Source organism: Acomys russatus, chromosome 6 (genome assembly GCF_903995435.1).
Source record: "Acomys russatus chromosome 6, mAcoRus1.1, whole genome shotgun sequence".
Classification (NCBI taxonomy): domain Eukaryota; kingdom Metazoa; phylum Chordata; class Mammalia; order Rodentia; family Muridae; genus Acomys; species Acomys russatus.
In genome coordinates, this window is record NC_067142.1 from 48,110,630 (window position 1) to 48,130,763 (window position 20,134).

The window sequence follows — 20,134 nt, forward strand, 5'->3', positions numbered from 1 at the left end:
CTTACTGAATCATAAACATATTTTAGGACTCTACGCTGTCAATGGTGTACTTAGGTTTTATAATACTGATAATAGTGATGCACAGTCAGAATTTAAGTCCTTACATTCACCAACTACTTACCTAGGCACAAATCTTTCTGCAGACAGTTGAATAAATGTGCCCTATGGTTTCCTTTCCTTTTGTTTTTATAGCTACCAGGCTACCTGCTTTAGCACAAAATGATATATAGTGTTTTTAATGAATTATGTTGTATATTTATCATTATTTTCAATTACCTTTTAATAATCTTTTTTTCCTTCCATTTTAGCTTCTTCTACCAAATCATCTAATGAAATTTTGAAGGAAACAGACACAGATATACAAGTTTTTCCTAACTACTCTATACCTCAGAAAACAGATTCATATTTTAATCCCAAAATGAAACTAAATCGGTAAGATAGATTGAAATTTTTCAGGACCTCTTTTTTTGGGAGGGGGAGGGGAACAGGATTTTAGTACCTCTTTTAAGCTCTGTGTTCACATGTGTGAAGATTAAAGTCTTTGGGCATGGTGCTGTACACCTGTAATCCCAGCACTCAGGGAGGCAAAGGCAGAGGGATCTCTGTGAGTTCAAGCCAGTGTACAAAGTAAGTCCAGAACAGCCAAGACACAGAAAAACCCTGTCTTGAAAAACCAAATAAAGAGAGAAGAAGAAGAAGAAAAAGAAGAAGATTTAAGTCATCTATTTTTATGTAGTTAGCCCTGAACAGACTGGTGGAGGAAAAGTTTCATTAAATAAATGGGGGCTTGTTAAATAAAATTCAGTTAGATTCGTGGTTTTACTTCACAAAACTTATAGGTCTGGAACTAATTTGGGAATGTATATTAAGTAGGTATGTTCACAATTCCACCAAGATATAATCATAGTGCAGTCAAGTTACTTTAGCCTGTTCTTTCTTTCTAGTCAAATAATATTCTGTACGTTGGCTGCTTTGGCTAAGGAACGAAAACCTTTGGAGTGTTTAGATGCCTTTGGAGCCACTGGTAAGTAAAAAAAAAATTAATTTGTACATATATGCTTTTTTGTTTTTTGGGTTTGTTTGTTTGTTTGTTTGTTTGTTTTGGTTTTTTGAGACAGGGTCTCTCTGTGTAGCCTTGGCTGCCCTAGACTCACTTTGTAGACCAGGCTGGCCTCAAATGCACATTGATCCGCCTGCCTCTGCCTCCCAAGTGCTGGAATTAAAGGCGTGTGCTACCACTTTTTAAAAGTTCTTTTAGTGTGTATTTTATCTGCATGGATGTCTGTGTATCAAATCCATGCAGTACCTTCAGAGACTAGAAGAGGGCATCTGATCTCCTGGAACTGGAGTTAGAAATGGATGAGCCCTAGTGTGGGTGCTGGGAATTTAGCCCAGGGCCTCTGGAAAAACAGCCAGTGCTCTTAACGTATAATTCATCTCTCCAGCCCCTATACAATATATTTTCTTAGAAAACTTACATGGATACCATGTCTGGCCAAATGTTTTCATGAGCCACATGTGGTGGTGCACACCTCTAGTCCCAGCCCTCAGGAGGCAGAGCAGGTGATCTCTGGGAGTCCAAGGCCAGCCTGGTCTACAGAGTGAGTTCTTAGATGGCCAGAGCTACATAGTAAGATTTGGGGGGAACATATTTTCATGTAAAGAAAAGATTTAAGATTCAAGGTAAGGTTTTACAGTTTTTTATGAAACTTTTCAGAAAGATTGTATACAAAAGTCTATAATGAATTGATTCTTATGTATCACTTCAAAACTAATTCACTCATGTGCAGTCTTGTTTTATCAATATCTCCACAGTTCAGATTTCATACATTAGTCTCCTTAGTCCTGTTGATTTAAAGCAAATTCTAGACGTATTATTTTTTGTAAATACTTAAGTTGGATTACTTAAAAATAAGGTTTTTCCCCTCTGAGGTATCAGTGTGTGGCTAGCTTTCAACTCCTTGCACTTCTGATCCTCTTGCCTCAGTTTCCACAAGCTGCGATTACAGAACTATTCCTTCCTACTCAGCTATAAGGACTTTTTTGTATTTCGAGATAGGGTTTCTCTGTGTAGCCTTGGCTGTGCTGGCCTCACTTTGTAGACCAGGTTGGCCTTGAACTCACATCTGCCTCGCAGAGTGCTGGGATTACAGATGTGTATAACTATGCCAGGTAGAAAATTTTTTAAGTAAAGATATGGTAGCATTATTATACCTATAAAATGAAACTTTAATTCACTAATATCAATAATTATTTAGATATTTAAACATTTTTAAAAATTTGAATCAGAATCTGAGTATATATTTCCATTGTTTCAAGTCTAAGCCTCTTCTTTTTTTGTTGTTGTTCTTTTGAGACAGAGTCTTATTGTGTAGCCTTGGGTGACCTGGACTCACTATGTACCCCAGGCTGGCCTCCAACTCACAGAAATTCTGAATTCCCCCTGCCGCTGCACCACCATGCCCAGCTAACACTCTTCTTAATATGGTGCCATGTCATTCTGAGAGTATATGTGCATAAGTATGTGGGGGCATGGTGCACCGCGTGTATGTGGGTGTATTGTGTGCATGTGCGTACATGTGCGTGCATATGCATGGTGTTTATTTTTTCGCATAATTGATTTTTTGACATGTATTCTCTGGCCACCTGGATTTTTATTGACTGTCTCACCACAGCTTTGTAACATACTCATAGCCTGTATTCTTCCAGATTGCTCTGATTCTCATGTGTGCAGGCTGGCCTTCAACTGGCTATATGACTGAGTATGACCTTGAACTCCTGATTCTTGGGCCTCTGTCTCCCAAGTACTGGGATTACAAGTATATGCTGCCTGTCTGGCAGGAAGGGGGAAATGTTGGTGTTTTGTTTTGTTTTGTTTTGTTTTGTTAAATAAGCTGAAGACCAAGATGGCTTTGAACTCAGAGATTTACTTGCCTCTGTCCCTCAAGTGCTGGAATTAAAGGCATGCACCACCACACCCAGCCAGAATAATTTTTTTTTTTTGTGGAGAATATTTGTTCACTGAAATTAGATAATATCTAATAACTCTTTTTTGTGTTACGTGTTGTTTATTATTATGAGAGTGAGAGGCAGAGAGTGTATATGTATGTGTGCATAGGTCAGAAGACACTGTCAAGAGCTGCTTCCCTCATCCCACCATGGGTGCTGGGAACCAGGCGCAGATAGTTTGGCTTTCCAAGCAAGTGCTTTTACCTGTTGCACCCTGCGTTTTCCCCAGCCTTTGTGTATTTGGATGCGTGTTGCCTAGCCTTCAGCATTGTGGTTTGGTTTGGTGTTCTGAGACTCACACTCCCTCTGTAGCTCAGGTCAGCCTAGCGTTGAGTTTCTGCTCCTCTTGCTGCTGCCTCCGGTGCTAAGCCCCTGCCACCATGCCCAATGTCAGCCTGCACCGAAACTCAGCACCTTTTCCTCAAAAGACTTTTAACAACAGAAAAAAGAAAATAGAAACAGGAATTTCTGAAAGACCATTTGTGCTTGTCCCAAATCTTCATAAAGACGAACCAAATTACACCCTTCAGAAGTGAGTACTGACAGTGGAAACATTAAAAGCTGCGCTTTCTAAGCTGCTGGTGTCGTTAAAAGCATGGACTTTGGGGCCAGAGGCCCTGAGTTTAAGTCCTGTCTTCATCACATGCTAGTTTTATGATGATAGGAAATTGTGTCTGATTTTTTTTCATGTACTAAAGCAAGGGTGCACAAACACCCTTACAGTACTGAAGATTTAAGCCTCAGCACAGTTAAAGTCATCAAAACAGTGCCTATTATGCAGGAAATGCTATAGAAGTATTAGGTTTCATCTTCATTGTATTATTAGCACTTTAACGATCATTATCAGCTTTAGTAATATATCCATTTAAATGGTAGCAGTAATGAGGAAATCCTTCCAAGCTGAGCCATTTAAGTGTGTGTGTGTGTGTGTGTGTGTGTGTGTGTGTGTGTGTGTGTGTGTGTGTAAGCCAGAGGTCAGCACTGGATGTCTTCCTTGATCGCTTTCTCACTGACCATGGGTGGAGCTTATTGATCTGACTAGATTGGTCAGCAAGCCCAGGAATCCTATCTCCTCCTTTCCAGAGTTCACAGTACAGATACTTGTACACTTGGCTTTTCATATGGACGTTGAGGATCAAAACTCAAATCCTAATGTTTATATACATACATTTTCCTGACTGAGCTATCTCCCAACTCTGTTTTTATTCATTCTTTTCCACCACCAATTCCATATCAAAGGAGCTTTGTTCTGATTTGGGTTTGTTTGTGTGTTTTGTTTTGTTTTGAAACAGCATCTTACTCTATTGCTCTGGATGATCTAGAACTCTGTGTACACCAGGCTGGTCTTGAACTCACAGACATCTGCGTTATTCTGTCTCCCAAGTGCTAGGATTAAAGGCATACGTCACCATGCCCACCCTGACTTCATTGGTCATGTGACTCACACTCCTTTCCCATTCCTCATCTACCAGCTTAATAACAAGTCCACTGTGTCCTACTCAGCACTGCCAAGCAGCGTTTCCCTGAGTTACTTATTTCAGGGTTACTTCTCAGTCAATAGCATGCATCTTGATCACGTAAAGCCAAAGGGCTCCACAATTCATTGTCACCTTCATAATAATATGATCCTTTTTTTCAAATGTATTGCAGTGTTTTTCTGTACACATTCATTTTACTTTTTACAATCTGAAACTATTAAAGCCAATTCTGCAAAAGGTATAGTCAGCATTTTTATAAGCTGCTGTATCTGGCAGCATTTTTTATTGGCTTCTCAACCATTATCTGGAAATTGGACATCTGGAAGAGCATCATTAAAGCAGCTCTCCCTTCCTTCTTTCTCAGTATGTCTTTGTGAAGTTCTAGCAGTTATGTGACTCTGGCCTGGTCCTCATCCCACAGGTTCACTGTGACAGTCTGAAAAAAAAGTACATAAAGTCCTACACAGTAGGTAAGATTTTATTTCCATTTGTGAGGTAGAATTGTATAGAAGATGTCAGTGTTGCTGATGATGTGTTAGAAATCCCTATCAGTTGGGCTTATTGTCATCGTCTCCAAGTTAGTAAATGTTCTTCCTGACCTTTCTGGTCCCCACAGAAAGCCTTGAGGAGTGCTTCCTGCCTGGGTTCTTGCAGTACAGACAGAGTTGCTCCTTAGGCTTCACGGTGGTGCTTTCCTATGCTGTGTGAAAACAGGGCCTAGAAAGGTTATTTCTTCTTTATTTCATTTTATATGTGTGAGGATGAAGGTGTGGATGTGGAGGGGGGGGGTGTGCGCGTGCGCACTTGCGCACGCAAGCTTGGATGAAGGGTGTCAAAGAACGACTTTTGGGAGTTTGTTCTCCTTCCACCATGTGCTGTGGGCGGACAGTCAGATTGTCCGGCTACTCAGAGAGCACTGTTTTTCTTCTGAGCTCTCTCATAAGCCTGCAAGCTCCTTTTCACATTTAGGGAGCTGAGTGTTTTAGTGCATGACTATAACCCCTGCACGCAGGAGGCAGACACAAGACAATGGAGATTTCATGGCCAGCTGAGAGTGATGATGCATGCTTCTGATTCCAACACTTGGGAGGCAGAGGCAGGTGGGATCTCTGTGAGTTTAAGGCCAGGAATTCCAGGACAGCCAGGACTACTGACCTAAAAAAATAATAATAAACTACTACTAAAAAAAAAAATTAGCCAGGAATGGTGGCGCATGCCTTTAATCCCAGCACTCCAGGAGGCAGAGGCAGAGGCAGGCGGATTGCTGTGAGTTCGAGGCCAGCCTGGTCTACAAAGTGAGTCCAGGACAGCCAAGGCTACATAGAGAAACCCTGTCTCGGAAAACAAAAAAACAAAAAACTACTGCCTAAAAGAGAGAGATTGAAAGGCCAACCTGGACTACTAAACAAGATCTCTATTCAAAAAACATTGTCTTTGTTTTTTTCTGGTATTTGAGGGTAAACTTGAGCAGCAAGACTTTGAACTTGCAGCTTCCTTTGCAGCAGACTATTGCAGCCTTAACAGACTATACAAAGAAAAGTGTTTTGTGTGTGTGTGTGTGTGTGTGTGTGTGTGTGTGTGTGTGTGTGTGTGTGTGTGTGTGTTGCTTATAAAACACCTACCTTTTTGGTCATGAATATTATCAAATTTTTTTAATATAAAGATTGATCTTCCCTATTTTTCCCAAGGAATAATGGGATTACAATGGGCAAAACACCTTGGAAATGCAGTCAAAGTTACAATTAACGACTTGAATGAAAACTCTGTAACTTTAATTCAGAAAAACTGCCACTTAAACAAACTGAAAGTGGTGGTAGACAGTGAGGAAAAGGAAGAGGGAAATGCCCTTGAAGACGATGGCACTCTGGGGGACATCCAGGTGACCAGGATGGACGCCAATGTACTGATGCACCTGAGAGCTTTTGATTTCATGTAAGTGACCAACATGTGTATCCTAAACAGATCTCCTGGAAGTGGGTACTTTTTTTTTTTTTTTTTGGAGACAGGGTTTCTCTGTGTTCTCGTTCTTTGATCCCCTCACCACCCCCCCGCCGCCACCCCCCAGCTCTAGCAGAACTTGCTCAGAGAGCTGCCCAAGGACCAGACTGACTGATGCAGTTTGGGTCACTGCATCCTAGGCTAAGGACCTATATGGAGCACTACTGTGACTGGAGGGAGTGCAGGCCTTTACCTGGATTCCTGCAGGTTCTCACGCCTCTCTGTAGGAGGAGGCACCACTGTGTCTTTAGGCAGGGAGGCAGTCTAGGTGGCTCTGCAGCTTGGAGAGCACTGGAGGCAGCAGCCAGAATCAAGAGCCAAAGAGACAGTTGAAAAAGCCAAGAACTAAACTTCATTGTGCATTCTAAGTCTCATGCATTCGGTGTAGAAGAAGAAAGTCTAAGCTAGGCCAAAAGACAAAAGATTAAAAGAAATTCGGCAGGTAGGGGTTAAGCCCTCAGGGTTGTAAAGGAAAAGGAGAGATCCCAGGATATGGCCTTATCTCAGAAAGAGGAACAGCCCCTTGGTAATCTGGAGGTGGCTTTGAATTTTTTTATTAAAGCAGGGCCAAGTCTGTGACACCTCTCACCAGATGGGATTTAGGGGCCTGCTGAGATCAAAAGGGAATCCCTCCTCCTCCTCCCCTCCCATCCCCAGGGTGATAGACCAGCTTTCTGGAGGGGAATAGACCTCCACCTCACCCAGCAATGCCCCACACTGTGAGCCTTGGCTGTCCTGGACTCACTTGGTAAACCAGGCTGGCTTCGAACTCAGAGATCCCTGCCTCTGGTGAATTAAAGGTGTACGCTACCACTGCCTGGCTTGAAGTGGGCACTTTAAAATTAAAGACATTTGTAGTGGTTTATGTGGCGGAATTTTAACTTATAGAACATGGCCGCTGTGGCAAGAGATCACATCCAAAGACCTTCTAGGTCTGTATGATCCAGCTGAAGTACAAACAACACCTTCAACCCGGAAGACAGGCAAGCAGCTCTGAGTTCAAGGCCAGCCTGGTATATAAAGCAAGTTTCAGGTAAAGAAAAGCTTAGGTCCACGAGTGGTGGTACACACCTTTAATCCCAAACAGTGAAGGTAAAATTAGTTTGTAAAAGAAGCACCCATGTTTGAAAGTGATGTCTAATTGAGTGCAGAAAACATGACAAATCAGAGAAAGATTTGACAAAATAGAATACACTCTGTTATCACAAGAACAGAAAAGAAAGGGAAGCTACTTAAAAGCGAGGACCATGAAGCATGGGGGAGAGTTTTACAGCGAGAGGATGAAGAGAGAACAAGCTCAACACAGGTGAAGACAACAAGCCGAGGAGTAAGAAGGAACCAGGAGGTCAGGACAGATGCTGAGGCCAACAGAAAAGCCAGGTTGGGTAAGTCAGCTGGGAGAGGAGTTTGAGCGGGAAAGGCGGAGTCGAACCCGCCAACCCAGAGCTCAGTAAGAACCAGAAAGGGTGAGCTCATTAAGCAGGAGGTCTCAGAAGCTGAAACATTCTAGGCCTAGGTTAGCAGACAACAATCAAAACAGGTGAATAAAAGTTCCTTTTACAGCCTTGGCTGTCCTGGACTCACTTTGTAGACCAGACTGGCCTCGAACTCACATCGATCCTCCTGCCTCTGCCTCCCAAGTGCTGGCATTAAAGGCATGCGCCACCACTCCCGGCTCAGGTTTTTGTTTTTGTTTTAATACAGGTTTTGGCCTTGGCCTGAAATACCCAATAAGAGAAATTTCAGACTTCCTGGGAATGAACTTTTGCTCTGAGGCCAATTTATTTTCATGTGTTTGACATATCCTAGACTGATTGTGTTATTATTTTTCTGTTTAGACTAGTTTTTTCTGGAATCTGGGTTCAGACCTTGGCTAGGTTTAACACAAAATGGAGTTTTTTTTTTTTCAAAATGGAATTTGTCTGGTCCTTACAGTAAGTTCATATTAGCCCAAGCTGACCTCAAACTGCAAATTCTGCCTCCACCTCCTTTTTTTGTTTCTTTGTTTTTTGCGTTTTGAAACAGGATTTTTCTGTTTTTAGCAGTTTTAGAATCGCTTTGTAGACCAGACTAGCCTTGAACTCAGAGATCTCCCTGCCTCTGCCTTCCTAAGGGCTGGGATTACAGACATGTGTCACCATGCCAGGCATCTGCCTCCACTTTTTTTTGTTGTTGTTGTTGTTCTTATTTGAGACAGGGTTTTCCTGTGTAACAGTCCTGGCTGTCCTGGACTCATTTTTGTAGAGCAAGCTGGCCTCGGACTCACAGCTGTCCGCCTGCCTCTGCCTCCCCAGTGCTGGGATTAAAGGCGTGTGCCACCACACCCAGCTTTGCCTCTACCTCTTGGGAGCTGGGATTACATCACACCTGCCTTGCAAACTTTTGAACCTACAGAATTTTGGTCACTAGAAATAATACTAGTACAATGTGGCTTACTGATGCAAGCTTAATCTGTGTGTTTTCTTTCTGACTTAGACATCTAGATCCTTTCGGAACATCAGTGAACTACCTAGACTCTGCATTCAGAAACGTAAGAAACCTTGGCATAGTGTCAGTGACTTCTACAGATATCAGTTCCTTGTATGCCAAGGCACAGCATGTTGCCCGGCGCCACTATGGATGTAACATTGTCCGAACAGAGTATTACAAGGAGCTAGCAGCCAGAATTGTCGTAGCTGCAGTGGCAAGGTACCAAATTGCCAATGGTGCACCTACTATGTTTTACTGTGACTCATGATTTTGAAAAGATAATACTATGAATGAGTTCTTATTTTTCAAAATATGCATAAACTTTTAAATTCTGTATCCCTTATGTAATTTTAATTTGATTTAGTGGTTTTAATGTTATGGGGTTTTTTCTTTCTTTCTTTCTTTTAGACATGTATTCATTTATTTGTGTGTATTTGTATAGGCTCATGTCTGGAGGTCAGAGAACAAGTTGAAATAATTGGTCCTCTCCTTCCACCATGTGGGTTCTGGAGATCAAATTCAGTTATCAAGCCTGGCAGCAAGCACTTTTACCCACAGAGCCATTTTGATGGCCTATTATTTTTATGTTTTGTCATAACTTTATTTAAACATTTATATATGAAATATAAAAAAGAAACAATAAAAGTGAAAATTAATTTCAGACCTCTCTAAATTCAATAATTACAGAAGTAGGCAAGAGATAGCAACATAAAGGGGAGAAACAAAAATTGTTTTTAGATTTATAAGCTATTTGAAAGACCACTTTATCCTCACATAGTCTAAATAAAATGATGGCTTCTATCTTGATTCAGAAAACAACCATGTAAAACAGGAAGGTCTTTCTGTTTCTCCCCAGGATTTCAAAGCTGTTGAAATGAAGGAAGATTAACATATCTACTGTGTACAGAATTTTATGATACAAGAAAATTTTTAATATTTATTTATCGTGTGTGGTGGAGTACACACACCACATGCATGCAGGAGCCTGCTGGGGTCAGAAGACGGCGTCCAATCCCCTAAAACTATAGTTACAGGCAGTCATGTGGGTGCTGGGAAATGGTCCCCAGTTTTCTGCAAGAGCAGCAAGCACTCTTAAGTGCTGAGCCATCTTTCTAGCCCCTACAAGAGTAACTTAATAATGCAGTTTGACATCGAGATAATGGATGATTAGCCCATTTATTTGCCAATGCAAACACAAGTTCTGCAGCACTTGGATGGATTTTTTTTTTTTTTTAAGATTTTGTGTATCTATGTATGAGTGCTCTGTTTGCATGTACACCTGCAGGCCAGAAGAGGGCATCAAGATGATTGTGAGCCACCATGTAGTTGCTGGGAATTGAACTTAGGACCTCTGGAAGAGCCTTAACCTCTGAGCCATCTCTCCAGCCCCTTGGATGGATAGTCTTACCTCAGCATAGTTACATGGCTATTAGTCTTCATAGGTCTTCACCACATGTTAAGTGAGCAACAATCCTAATACAGAACTTGCACATGATGTTTGTTATATGTACTCACAGCACTCATAAGAGCACATTTTGGAATGGTGTGTCTTGTAGAACTTAACCCACAGAATTTGTGAAACTACTGGGCGAACGAGCTTTGACTGTTCTTCAGTACATAGTCAGAAGCTAGCTTACAATTCTGCAGATGGTCAGTATTCAGTAAATATAGACGGTTTGGAACATGCTTTTTTAGGGAGAAGACTGATTAAATTCAGACTAGTAATCATGATTACAGAAAACAGTCATGCTGAAAACCAGAGGCTACAGTCCTATTGGAAAGCTGTTCTAAAGGTGTCTCTGGAGTCTGACGACCTTGCCTGACAGCCGTATCTCCCGTACTTCACTTTGTGTGCAAGTTGTGGTAACAATCCTTTGAAAGCACTGCTACAGAAGACGGACTTTCCCACAACCCACCTATAGTTTGCTGTCCAGGTTAATTATGTCAATACAGTGCTATACAAAGGAAATGACAAGCCATCAAAATAGCTTGTGATTTTATTTTATTTTATTTTTCAACAGAGCTGCAGCGAGGTGCAACAAAGGTATAGAAGTGCTGTTTGCAGTGGCTCTGGAACACTTCGTGTTGGTAGTGGTGAGGGTCTTAAGAGGGCCTACTTCAGCTGATGAGACTGCCAAGAAAATCCAGTACCTGATCCACTGCCAGTGGTGTGAAGAAAGGATTTTTCAGAAGGATGGGAACATGGTAGAAGGTACACTAAGTTCCGCTGGTATACACAGTGCGTAGCAGCCACAGTGACTGCTGCTGCAGGGTTGAAGCACTCTTGCCTTGCCCTTTATTGAAACATCTAGAGATAACGTAGTTTTGGCACTATCAACTAATTTTAGGAACATAAATCAGACCACCTATGTGTCTAGACTATTATAAATTATTATAATTTTTTAATAAAAATTATTTTATGTTTCTGGTCAGACATAAATGCTTCCAGTTATTAAATTCATTCAGTAAACATTTAGTCCCTGCTGTATTCCAGGCCTTAGGACACACAGGGAAGGTCATTGAATAAACATTCATTATGTCCCTGCTGTATGCCAGGCCTTAGAATACATGGGGAAAACTGCTTGCTTTCTTGGGACACAGCAACAATGTTGCCCATTGTTTGTCTTAAGTTCTTGATATTTTTGGGGGGGAAGGGTTGTTATTGAGATAGGGTTTCTCTATGTAGCCTTGGCTATAGACCAGGTTGTCCTCGAACTCACAGTGATCTGCCTGCCTCTGCCTCCCGAGTGCTGGGATTAAAGGCATGTGCCACCGTGCCCGGCTAATAGGCTAATCAGATACGAATTTTTAAGAGCTCTCTACAATTAAAGTTGTTTACCCCTTGCTGTATAAATTACAAGATTTTTTTGTTTCGTTTCTTTTCCTTCAGTTTGCTTCTTTGTTTTGTTTTTTTGTTTTTTGTTGTTGTTGTTTTTAATCTAGGTTTTGGGGTGCTTGAGGGGTGTTTTTTTGTTGCTGATGGTAAAGTTACCTACATTCTATCTTTGTTTGTAAAGACATTGCTATTCTTAGGTACTTTCAGGGAGGGTAGGTTTTATTGACTAGGCCAGTACTTCCCCACTATTAGACAATACATCCTCTTTCTTGTACTAAGCCCACGTTTTGTTTCTGGGGTTTTTTTTTCCCCCCCCCTATGGAAGGGTGTCTGTTCATACACCTCTAGCACACAAAAGGATGCTTTTCAGATGTTTTTATTTTTGACAGTGTATCACATATCCCAGCCAATGGTGACCTTGAACTTTTTTCTTTAAGTTTTTAGAAATTGCTTTTATTTACTTATTGTGTGTCTGTGTGTGTGAGTTTGCCATGGCATGCATGAGAAGATCAGAGCACAACCTATGAGAGTCAGTTCTTTCCTTGAGCCATGTGCGTCCCAGGAACCAGCTGCTAGTTATCAGGCTTGTCACTTTTACTCTCTGAGCCATCTTACTGGCCTTAGCCCTGAGTTTCTGATGTTCCTACCTGTACCCCCTGGGTACTTAGTTTACAAGTAAACTACCTTGCCTGCTTTGTGAGGTGCTTTGGATAACCTAGGGCTTTGTGTGTGCTAGGTAAGCACTCTACGAACTGAACTATGTCCCCGGGCCTAACTGTTATTTTATTACACTAGGAATCAAAGCTAGCCAGGCAGTTAACAAACTAAGTTTCTCCTACCCAGCCATTTAATGTAAAGTTATAACACATTTTCTCATTTATCATGTTTTGTTTTTACAGAAAACCCATATAGACAACTGCCTTGTAATTGTCATGGGAGCATGCCTGGCAAGACAGCAATAGAGCTCGGGCCTCTGTGGTATGTACCTAGTCACCATGTTCAGGCTTGGCTTACTGTCAGGTTTTAAAGTCTAAGAAAATGATTTGTGACTCCCCTTCTGTGAACCTGAGTATTTTCCAATTTCTCTCTAATAGTCTAAACAAGCTGATAGGGTAAAAGGTAAGCTGGGTCTGCAAACTCAGTAACTTGTATCTGAGTAGTAAGAGGTTTTGAAAAATGGGGCCTAGTGGTACAGGCCAGTGATCCCAGCTACTCTTGAGGCAAGACAATCACGAGGTCCAGGCCTGCTATACAGTGAGGTTTTTTTCTTTTTTTTTTTTTACTACAGCTATGAGTTCAAAGCTTGCCTGGGCAGCTCAGTGAGAAACTGTTGGGCAAACTATTAGAGAGAGGGGGTAAAAAAAAATTGGCGGGACATAGATTGAGTGCTAAAGTACTTGTCTTGCATCTTTAAGGCTTTAGGCTCACATCCCAGTCCTGGGAGAAGAAAGCAGTCATTACTGCTTGAGGTGACCTAGATAGCTAGCAAGTAGAGCCAGGCTGGGATCCAGACTTTTCAGTCTTGGAATTCACATCCTGTCAATTATGCATATGCTGCTCAAAGTAAATGGAAGCATTCTGCCCTGGAGCCTTTTTGAAACAGAGCCTCACTACTTGGCCTGAACTTTGAGTGTAGAATAGGCTGCCCTTGAACTCAGAAAGATCTACCTGTCTGCCTCCTCAGTGCTAGGTTTAAAGGTGTGGTGGTGCCCTGGACCATTTTTAAACTATAGCTCTCGTGTATGCACCAAAACTTTACTCGCTAGAGTGCACACTGTGAAAACTTAGGCTTTGCATTGTGTTCTGTTTACACTTATAGAGTTTTAAAGACTCTATAGAATCAACACTGTCTTTTCTGTTTGACTGTTTTTGAGATACCCACTCCATTTTCCATACTACTCTTCAATTTAGGAAGGCCAATAAATTCTTGTTGGTTTACATGATTGAAATTTTTTTGGCTAATCTTAATTTACAGAGCTAACATGATTTTTTTAAAAGGTAAGAACTAGTATATAAATAATCCTAAATCAAATATTCTTGAATTTCAATATTACTCTATCTTATAATTTATTATATGCTTTAGTTGCATAATTGTGGGGGGAAATTTAATAAAATAAACATTTCTCAAACCTAGTTTTCTATATGTTTTTCTTTTCCAGGTCAAGCTCCCTTTTCAATACTGGATTCCTCAAAAGAATGCTATTTGAATCTCTTCATCATGGTTTGGATGACATTCAGCCCCTAATAAAGACGTTAATCTTTGAGTCAGAGTGTACTCCCCAGAGTCACTGCTCAGCTCATGCACCTCCAGACCCCAGCAAGCAAGGTGACTCTAGCTCCTTGAATTACTCTTATGTGATAGCCAGAATGTATATTCATGGGATAATGTGCTTTTAAGTCAGTCCTCTATAGTGAGGCCAATCGTATTCTGGTTGTAACTTTTTTTTTTTTTCTGGAGGCAAGGTTACGTATAGCCCAGGCTGGCCTTGAACTCTTGATCTTTTTGCTTTCACCTCCAAGGTGCTGGGCACACACTGCAGTGCCTGTCATCCGTCTGTCCACCTTTTACTCTTCTATAAAGAGCAACTATAGGTAACTATAGGAGTGCTAGAGCCAGAAACTTTGGTAATATCCATTGAAATGCAGAAATTTGATTTCCATAGCACTCAGGTTTACTCCTTAGGCAGTACAGTGCGACTGGCACCGATAGAAGGGAGAGTGCACATCAGTCTTCATGCTTTCCTGGGTAATCACAAGAGGCTGCTGCTACAGATGTAAAGTATGTCCTTTGCTTTTGTTTTGAGAACAGGCTTAGCCTTAGCTGGCCTGGAACTCACAGTGATCTACCTGCTTGTACCTTCCAAGTGCTGAAATTTAAGATGTGTGCCACCGTGCCCAGCTGAAAATAGATTTTTAAAATATATTTTAACATTATTGGTATCACTGTGTGTATGTGTGTGTGTGTGTGTGTGTGTGTGTGTGTCTGTGTGTGTGTGTGTAGGCATTATGTGTGGAGGTTAGAAGACAACTGACACAGTTTGTCCTGCCTTTCCATGAGTTCTGGGAATTGAACTAGGATTACAAGCACCTTTCCCTGATAAGCTGTCTCACTGGCCCAGAAAGTTGAAAATACCATTCTTGTATGTCCAAAAATGTAGATAGGATTCCGGTTTTATTTAAACGTTAAGTTGTTAATGTCACCTATAAATATGTTTCCCATTTGTTTTTATTTTAGAAGAAAATGGTGTATTTATTAAAACTACCGATGATACCACAATAGATATTTACAGTGCACAGGGTATGTATATATTGTAATATGTAACTATTAAGTATCAGTGCATTCTAAATATGTCGTATAAACAGAGTGTACACAGCATTCAGGCCTGTAATTACAAGCTGCAATAGTGGAGGAGCAGTTGCTCACTTAAATGTTCATCTTCAATGAAAAGAAAACTTAACAGTTCCTGTTAAAAGTACATGGTTTAGCCGGGTGTGGTGGCACATGCCTTTGATCCCAGCACTTGGGAGGCAAAGACAGGCCAATCTCTGAGTTCGAGAGTACAAGGTCAGCCTCATCTACAGATAGAGTTCCAGGACAGCCAAGGTAACACAGAGAAACCCTGTCTCGAGAAAAACAACAACAAAAAAATTTTTTTTAAATAAAATCATCAGTCCTGTCAATTTAGCACCATAAGCTAATTTGGTAGAATGCAAACCCCTGAAAATGCTACCGTGCACTGAACAGTAGAGGACTGACAGGCAGCACTGCATGCTGTAGTACACATCAGTCTGAGAGCACCGCCCAACCTCATTGTGTTGGTGCTGGAGCTTTTGCCAGATCCTCCACTTGTAGTAGAAATGTCTTAAATGGTTTTAAGGATAAAAAGTAAAACATAAAATACTTTCAGACATTTTAAATTTGTCAGGTTTTTCTTATGTCTAGGTTAAGAAAGTTGAAGTGATCGCTATGGGCTGTGCTATAGCCATAGGCCTTTATGTCTATATGAGGACTATCAGCACAGCACAGGCAAAGGAAGCCCATGGCCGCCTCTAATAGTTACAACCAAGACAGTATGTTTGCCTTGTTTATCGAAGACCTTTTTATAATTTGTTGTACATGTGAATATTTTCTTTCACTATGTGCCATGTTGATTCCATGTAACAATATAATCAATTTTGTTTAAATGGTTTAATTTTAATTTGGGAATCGTAAGTTGCCATTTCATATTATTGTAAAAAGGAAACAGTTCAGCAGTTAATTTATCTTTGGATATCATTTACTGTTTTCATGCATTACATCTGCTTTCTAATTACTTATGTTTCAGCAGATGTCAGTTGTTTGTCCTCCAGAAGTAGCATGTGAGGGTAATACCTACATATAATCAAGGCTTAGCCGGCACCACGGCACATTCCTGCAGTGCTGGCAGTGAGGGAGATTTGACAAGAGGAACTCTTGAGCTCACAGCTTTGAAACTAGCCTGAACAAGAAGAAGACCTGTCTAATATAACTTCACAGGCTGAAAGTTCGAGTCACATTTCCTTTTAGTATTTGAAGTCTCTCTGATGCACACGCACAGACACATGCATACATATGCCTTTTGGAAAACTTCAGAGCTGGAATAACTTGTTTGCCTCCTTTCACTTAAGATGGAAAGCCTAAGTACTGTGTTGAAAAATCGGCAAGGAGATCATATATTCTACTTTAAAAAAAAAAAGATTTATTACATTTTTAGTGTTCAGCCTACATGTACACCTGCACACCAGAAGAGACCATCAGACCCCAGTATAGATGGTTGTGATCCACCATGTGGTTGCTGGGAATTGAACTCAAGACCTCTGAAAGAGCAGACAGTGCTCTTAACTGCTGAGCCATCTCTTCAGCCCCCTAATGTTTTATTTCTTGAGAATTTCATACATGGTGGTTTTGTTGTTGTTTTTCACATTCATTGAAAACTAAACATGTATCAGTAGAACATTCAAGAGTTAAAAGAAAGAAAAAAAAAAAAAAGAATGACATTGTCTCTAGGAATTTACATTGTAATTTAGGGAGAAAGGACTTAACACATTCTAAGACCTGTATACAAGAAACAAGGAAAAAGAATTACAGAAGTTAGCCAGGCTGTGGAGTGGTGGACTGTACTGGACGGTGAAGTGGTAGCTTCGTAAACAGGCTACATACAGGTGGTGGGAACAGTGGCGCCGTAGAAGGATGTAGAAGGAAGCCCTGAGACAAGCAGCAGCAGCAGCAGGACAGATGATGTGAGTGAAGGGGACAGTGCAGTCGACACGCGCATCCCACCTGCATTTCTGAGAGTGTGCTCATTTGTGTGTGTGCTCCAGGGAAGAGAAAAAGTAACGAAACGGCCAGTAACACAGCCAAGAGGCAGAAGAGCGACGCCAGCTCCGTACATCCTCCCTTCTATTACAACATCCACAGGCACAGCATCAAAGGAATGAACATGCCAAAGTAAGGCAGCCAGTGGCAAAACTTACTGCATATTTTAAAACATTGTGATTTAAGTAGAAACACAAGAGTCTAATAAACCTTCTTTCCTTATTCCAGGTTAAAAAAGTTTCTGTGCTGTCTTTCCCAAGCAGGCTTTCGAGTAAGCCGAACTCACTTTGACCCAATGGGTGTGCGTACAGATGCCCCGCTGATGCAGTTTAAATCGATCCTGTTAAAGCACAGCACCCCCACCTACACTGGGGGACAGTCAGAAGGCCACATGCAATCCGTGCCAGAGGATACGGTGGCTGACAGGGTGGAAATGTCCGTGAATGACAAAGCAGAAGCAAGCGGCTGCAGAAGATGGTAAACTCGAAAAGCGTTTCTCCTCAGGGTTCTGTTCAAGGGCCTGATGGCTCTGTACCACCTGTAATCCTTTTTTTATTCTTTCAACTTAGTGATATAAGATTTTTTTAAAAATTTAAAAAGCACTGTTTTCATTCAGAAAATTGGCTGTTTTGACTTGGCTAGTGTGAGAGCTTTGCTTTTTAAGTTTTTATTATTTTAAAGAAAAAAATTAATAAAAACATTTCATGATGAAGCCAAGTTTCTGCCTGGGCTCACACTACTGTTTAGTAATTTAGAAATTTTTCACATGCATCTCTTAGAAATGGGAGCATATTATAAAAGTCATCCTTTTCCTTTTCTGGTACCAGGGATTAAACCTAGAGGTCAGGCTCTCAGGTAGCTGGAATGCAGGCGTGCGCCAGGTGCTCAGCTAAGCATTTATTATAGTGTCTCTACTAGTGTGTGGTATTTCCTTCTTGTATATAACATACAGAATAAAGCTTTTATATACTAAAATGGCCCTGTATGAAGTAGTAAAAAAATGTTCTTCTAAAGTCAGGTGTGGTGGTACACATCTTTATCTCAGCACTTGGAGGCAGAAGCAGGAGGATCACTGTGAGTCCGAGGCCAGTGAGTCCTGGTCAGCCAAGATAATACAAAGAAACCCTATCTTGAAAAAAACTAAAATAATAACAATAATAATAAATGAATAATAACAGTGTCCTTCTAGATGACTTGTTTAAAATACAGTTACAAAATATTTTCCTACTTTTGAGAAACAGTACTTTTCATTGTTTTCCTTGTAGCTTTTGAGAAAGTCAGTGCTTGCCTGCTACAGTACTATATTTTTTACACGTTTATATTCTAGATGACTAAACTTCAGAGTAAGATTTTTGTCAAAATACCTGATGTCATCGTTATAATGTCCACACGTGTGAAATTACAGAGGTTTTATTATTAATTAAACAGTTTAGGTGCTCCTCAGGTACCTCGGTTAATGTATACACCAATACCCATTAGCTTAGTGTGTCACCACACCACTCAGAAGAAAATTTGCCATGTCAGGAGAGGCATGGAGCTAGAGATGGCTCGGCAGTTGCAAGCACTGGCTACTCTTGCGGAGGACCCACACAGTGTCCCAGCACCTGCTTGGAGGCTCACAGCCATCTGTAGCTCTGGTTCTAGAGAATCTGGTACACTCTTCTGACCTCCAAGGGCACTGGACACACATGTGGTGCACATACATACATTCAGTCTTAACACTCATATGAAAACAAATAAATAAATTTTCCAAAAAGTGCAGGGGTTGGAATTTGTGGGGCTGGTTTTGTTCTGAGGTATGCATGTATTTTGTTATGTGGCACAGGACAACACAACCATAAGATCAGTAGGAAAAAAACCTTGTTTCCATTCTTGTGTCACTTAAAGAATTTAGATGTGAAGACTTGGTATGAACTTTAGGACTCTGTCTTAAGGATTGAGTCTTTATTTACTGTAAGTATTCCTCAGGGGAAGCTTGGAGAGAGAAGAGCCAAGCAGGAAGGGCAAGGAGAAAGGGCGGGCGATGAGGAGTGACCTAGAGGAAACACAGCGTTAACCTGGCAGAAGTGAAAATGCTTCTAACACACTCCCAAAAAGGCTTTCCCCCCTCAACTAATATAATGCTTTTTTTTGTCAAGTTGAAGCTCGGCAATACGCAGATTAGTTATGCCCACCGAGCTAGCCAGTTTCAGTTTCAAATGTATATAAAGCAACACACTCTTCATACTTTTTTTCTTTCTTTCTTCTTTTTGTTTTTTTCCAGACAGGGTTTCTCTTGGCTGTCCTGAAGTCTCATTGTAGACCAGGCTGACCTGGAACTCAGAGAGATCCATCTGCCTCTGCCTCCCTAGTGTTAGAATTAAAGGTGTGTACCACCATGCCCACCTGGCAAGCAACATACTTTTGTTTGTTTGTTTTGTTTTTGTTTTTCCAGACAGGGTTTCTCTGTGTAGCCTTGGCTGTCCTGGACTCGCTTTGTAGACCAGACTGGCCTCGAACTCACAGTGATCCACCTGCCTCTGCCTCCCGAGTGCTGGGATTAAAGGCGTGTGCCACCACTGCGGGGCGCAACATACTTTTAAAACTACTTGTTTGTATAATTTTTTAACAATTAGTATAGAGTATAGAGTAAGTCAGCAAACAAGAACTCACCGATCTGATTCAATATATATTTTGTTAAACTATTTTTTTAAGATCTATTTATTATTATGTATACAGTGTTCTCCTTGCATGTACACCTGCACACCAAGAGAGGGCACCAGATCTCATTATAGATGGTTATGAGCCACCATGTGGTTGCTGGGAATTGAACTCAGGACCTTTGGAAGAGCAGGCAGCACTCATAAGCTCTGAGCCATCTCTCCAGCCCTGTTAAACAATATTTTAATATCAAGTTTTGCTAAATGTGCACTAGCCTGATTATACTGATCAGTGAGTGCATCATGCAGAAACCCAAATTCGATGGGGGTGGGGTGGGGAATTTCTTGGTTTGGTTTTTTTTTTGTTTAT

The 20,134-nt window shown here is 41.0% G+C and overlaps 1 protein-coding gene across 1 annotated transcript in view; it reads left to right on the forward strand.

Annotated features, from left to right (window-relative positions):
• The window catches only part of Trmt1l (tRNA methyltransferase 1 like), a 32,594-nt gene extending 14,752 nt beyond the window's left edge, over nucleotides 1–17,842 (forward strand). Inside the window, exons 6-15 of the mRNA XM_051147561.1 lie at nucleotides 309–432; nucleotides 945–1,024; nucleotides 6,176–6,419; nucleotides 8,961–9,173; nucleotides 10,976–11,166; nucleotides 12,690–12,768; nucleotides 13,950–14,116; nucleotides 15,026–15,088; nucleotides 17,131–17,257; nucleotides 17,354–17,842. Coding sequence (XP_051003518.1) covers nucleotides 309–432; nucleotides 945–1,024; nucleotides 6,176–6,419; nucleotides 8,961–9,173; nucleotides 10,976–11,166; nucleotides 12,690–12,768; nucleotides 13,950–14,116; nucleotides 15,026–15,088; nucleotides 17,131–17,257; nucleotides 17,354–17,606 — 1,541 coding nt within the window. The 3' untranslated portion in view covers nucleotides 17,607–17,842. The remainder of the gene's footprint in view (nucleotides 1–308; nucleotides 433–944; nucleotides 1,025–6,175; nucleotides 6,420–8,960; nucleotides 9,174–10,975; nucleotides 11,167–12,689; nucleotides 12,769–13,949; nucleotides 14,117–15,025; nucleotides 15,089–17,130; nucleotides 17,258–17,353) is intronic.
• Nucleotides 17,843–20,134: the final 2,292 nt, after the last annotated feature.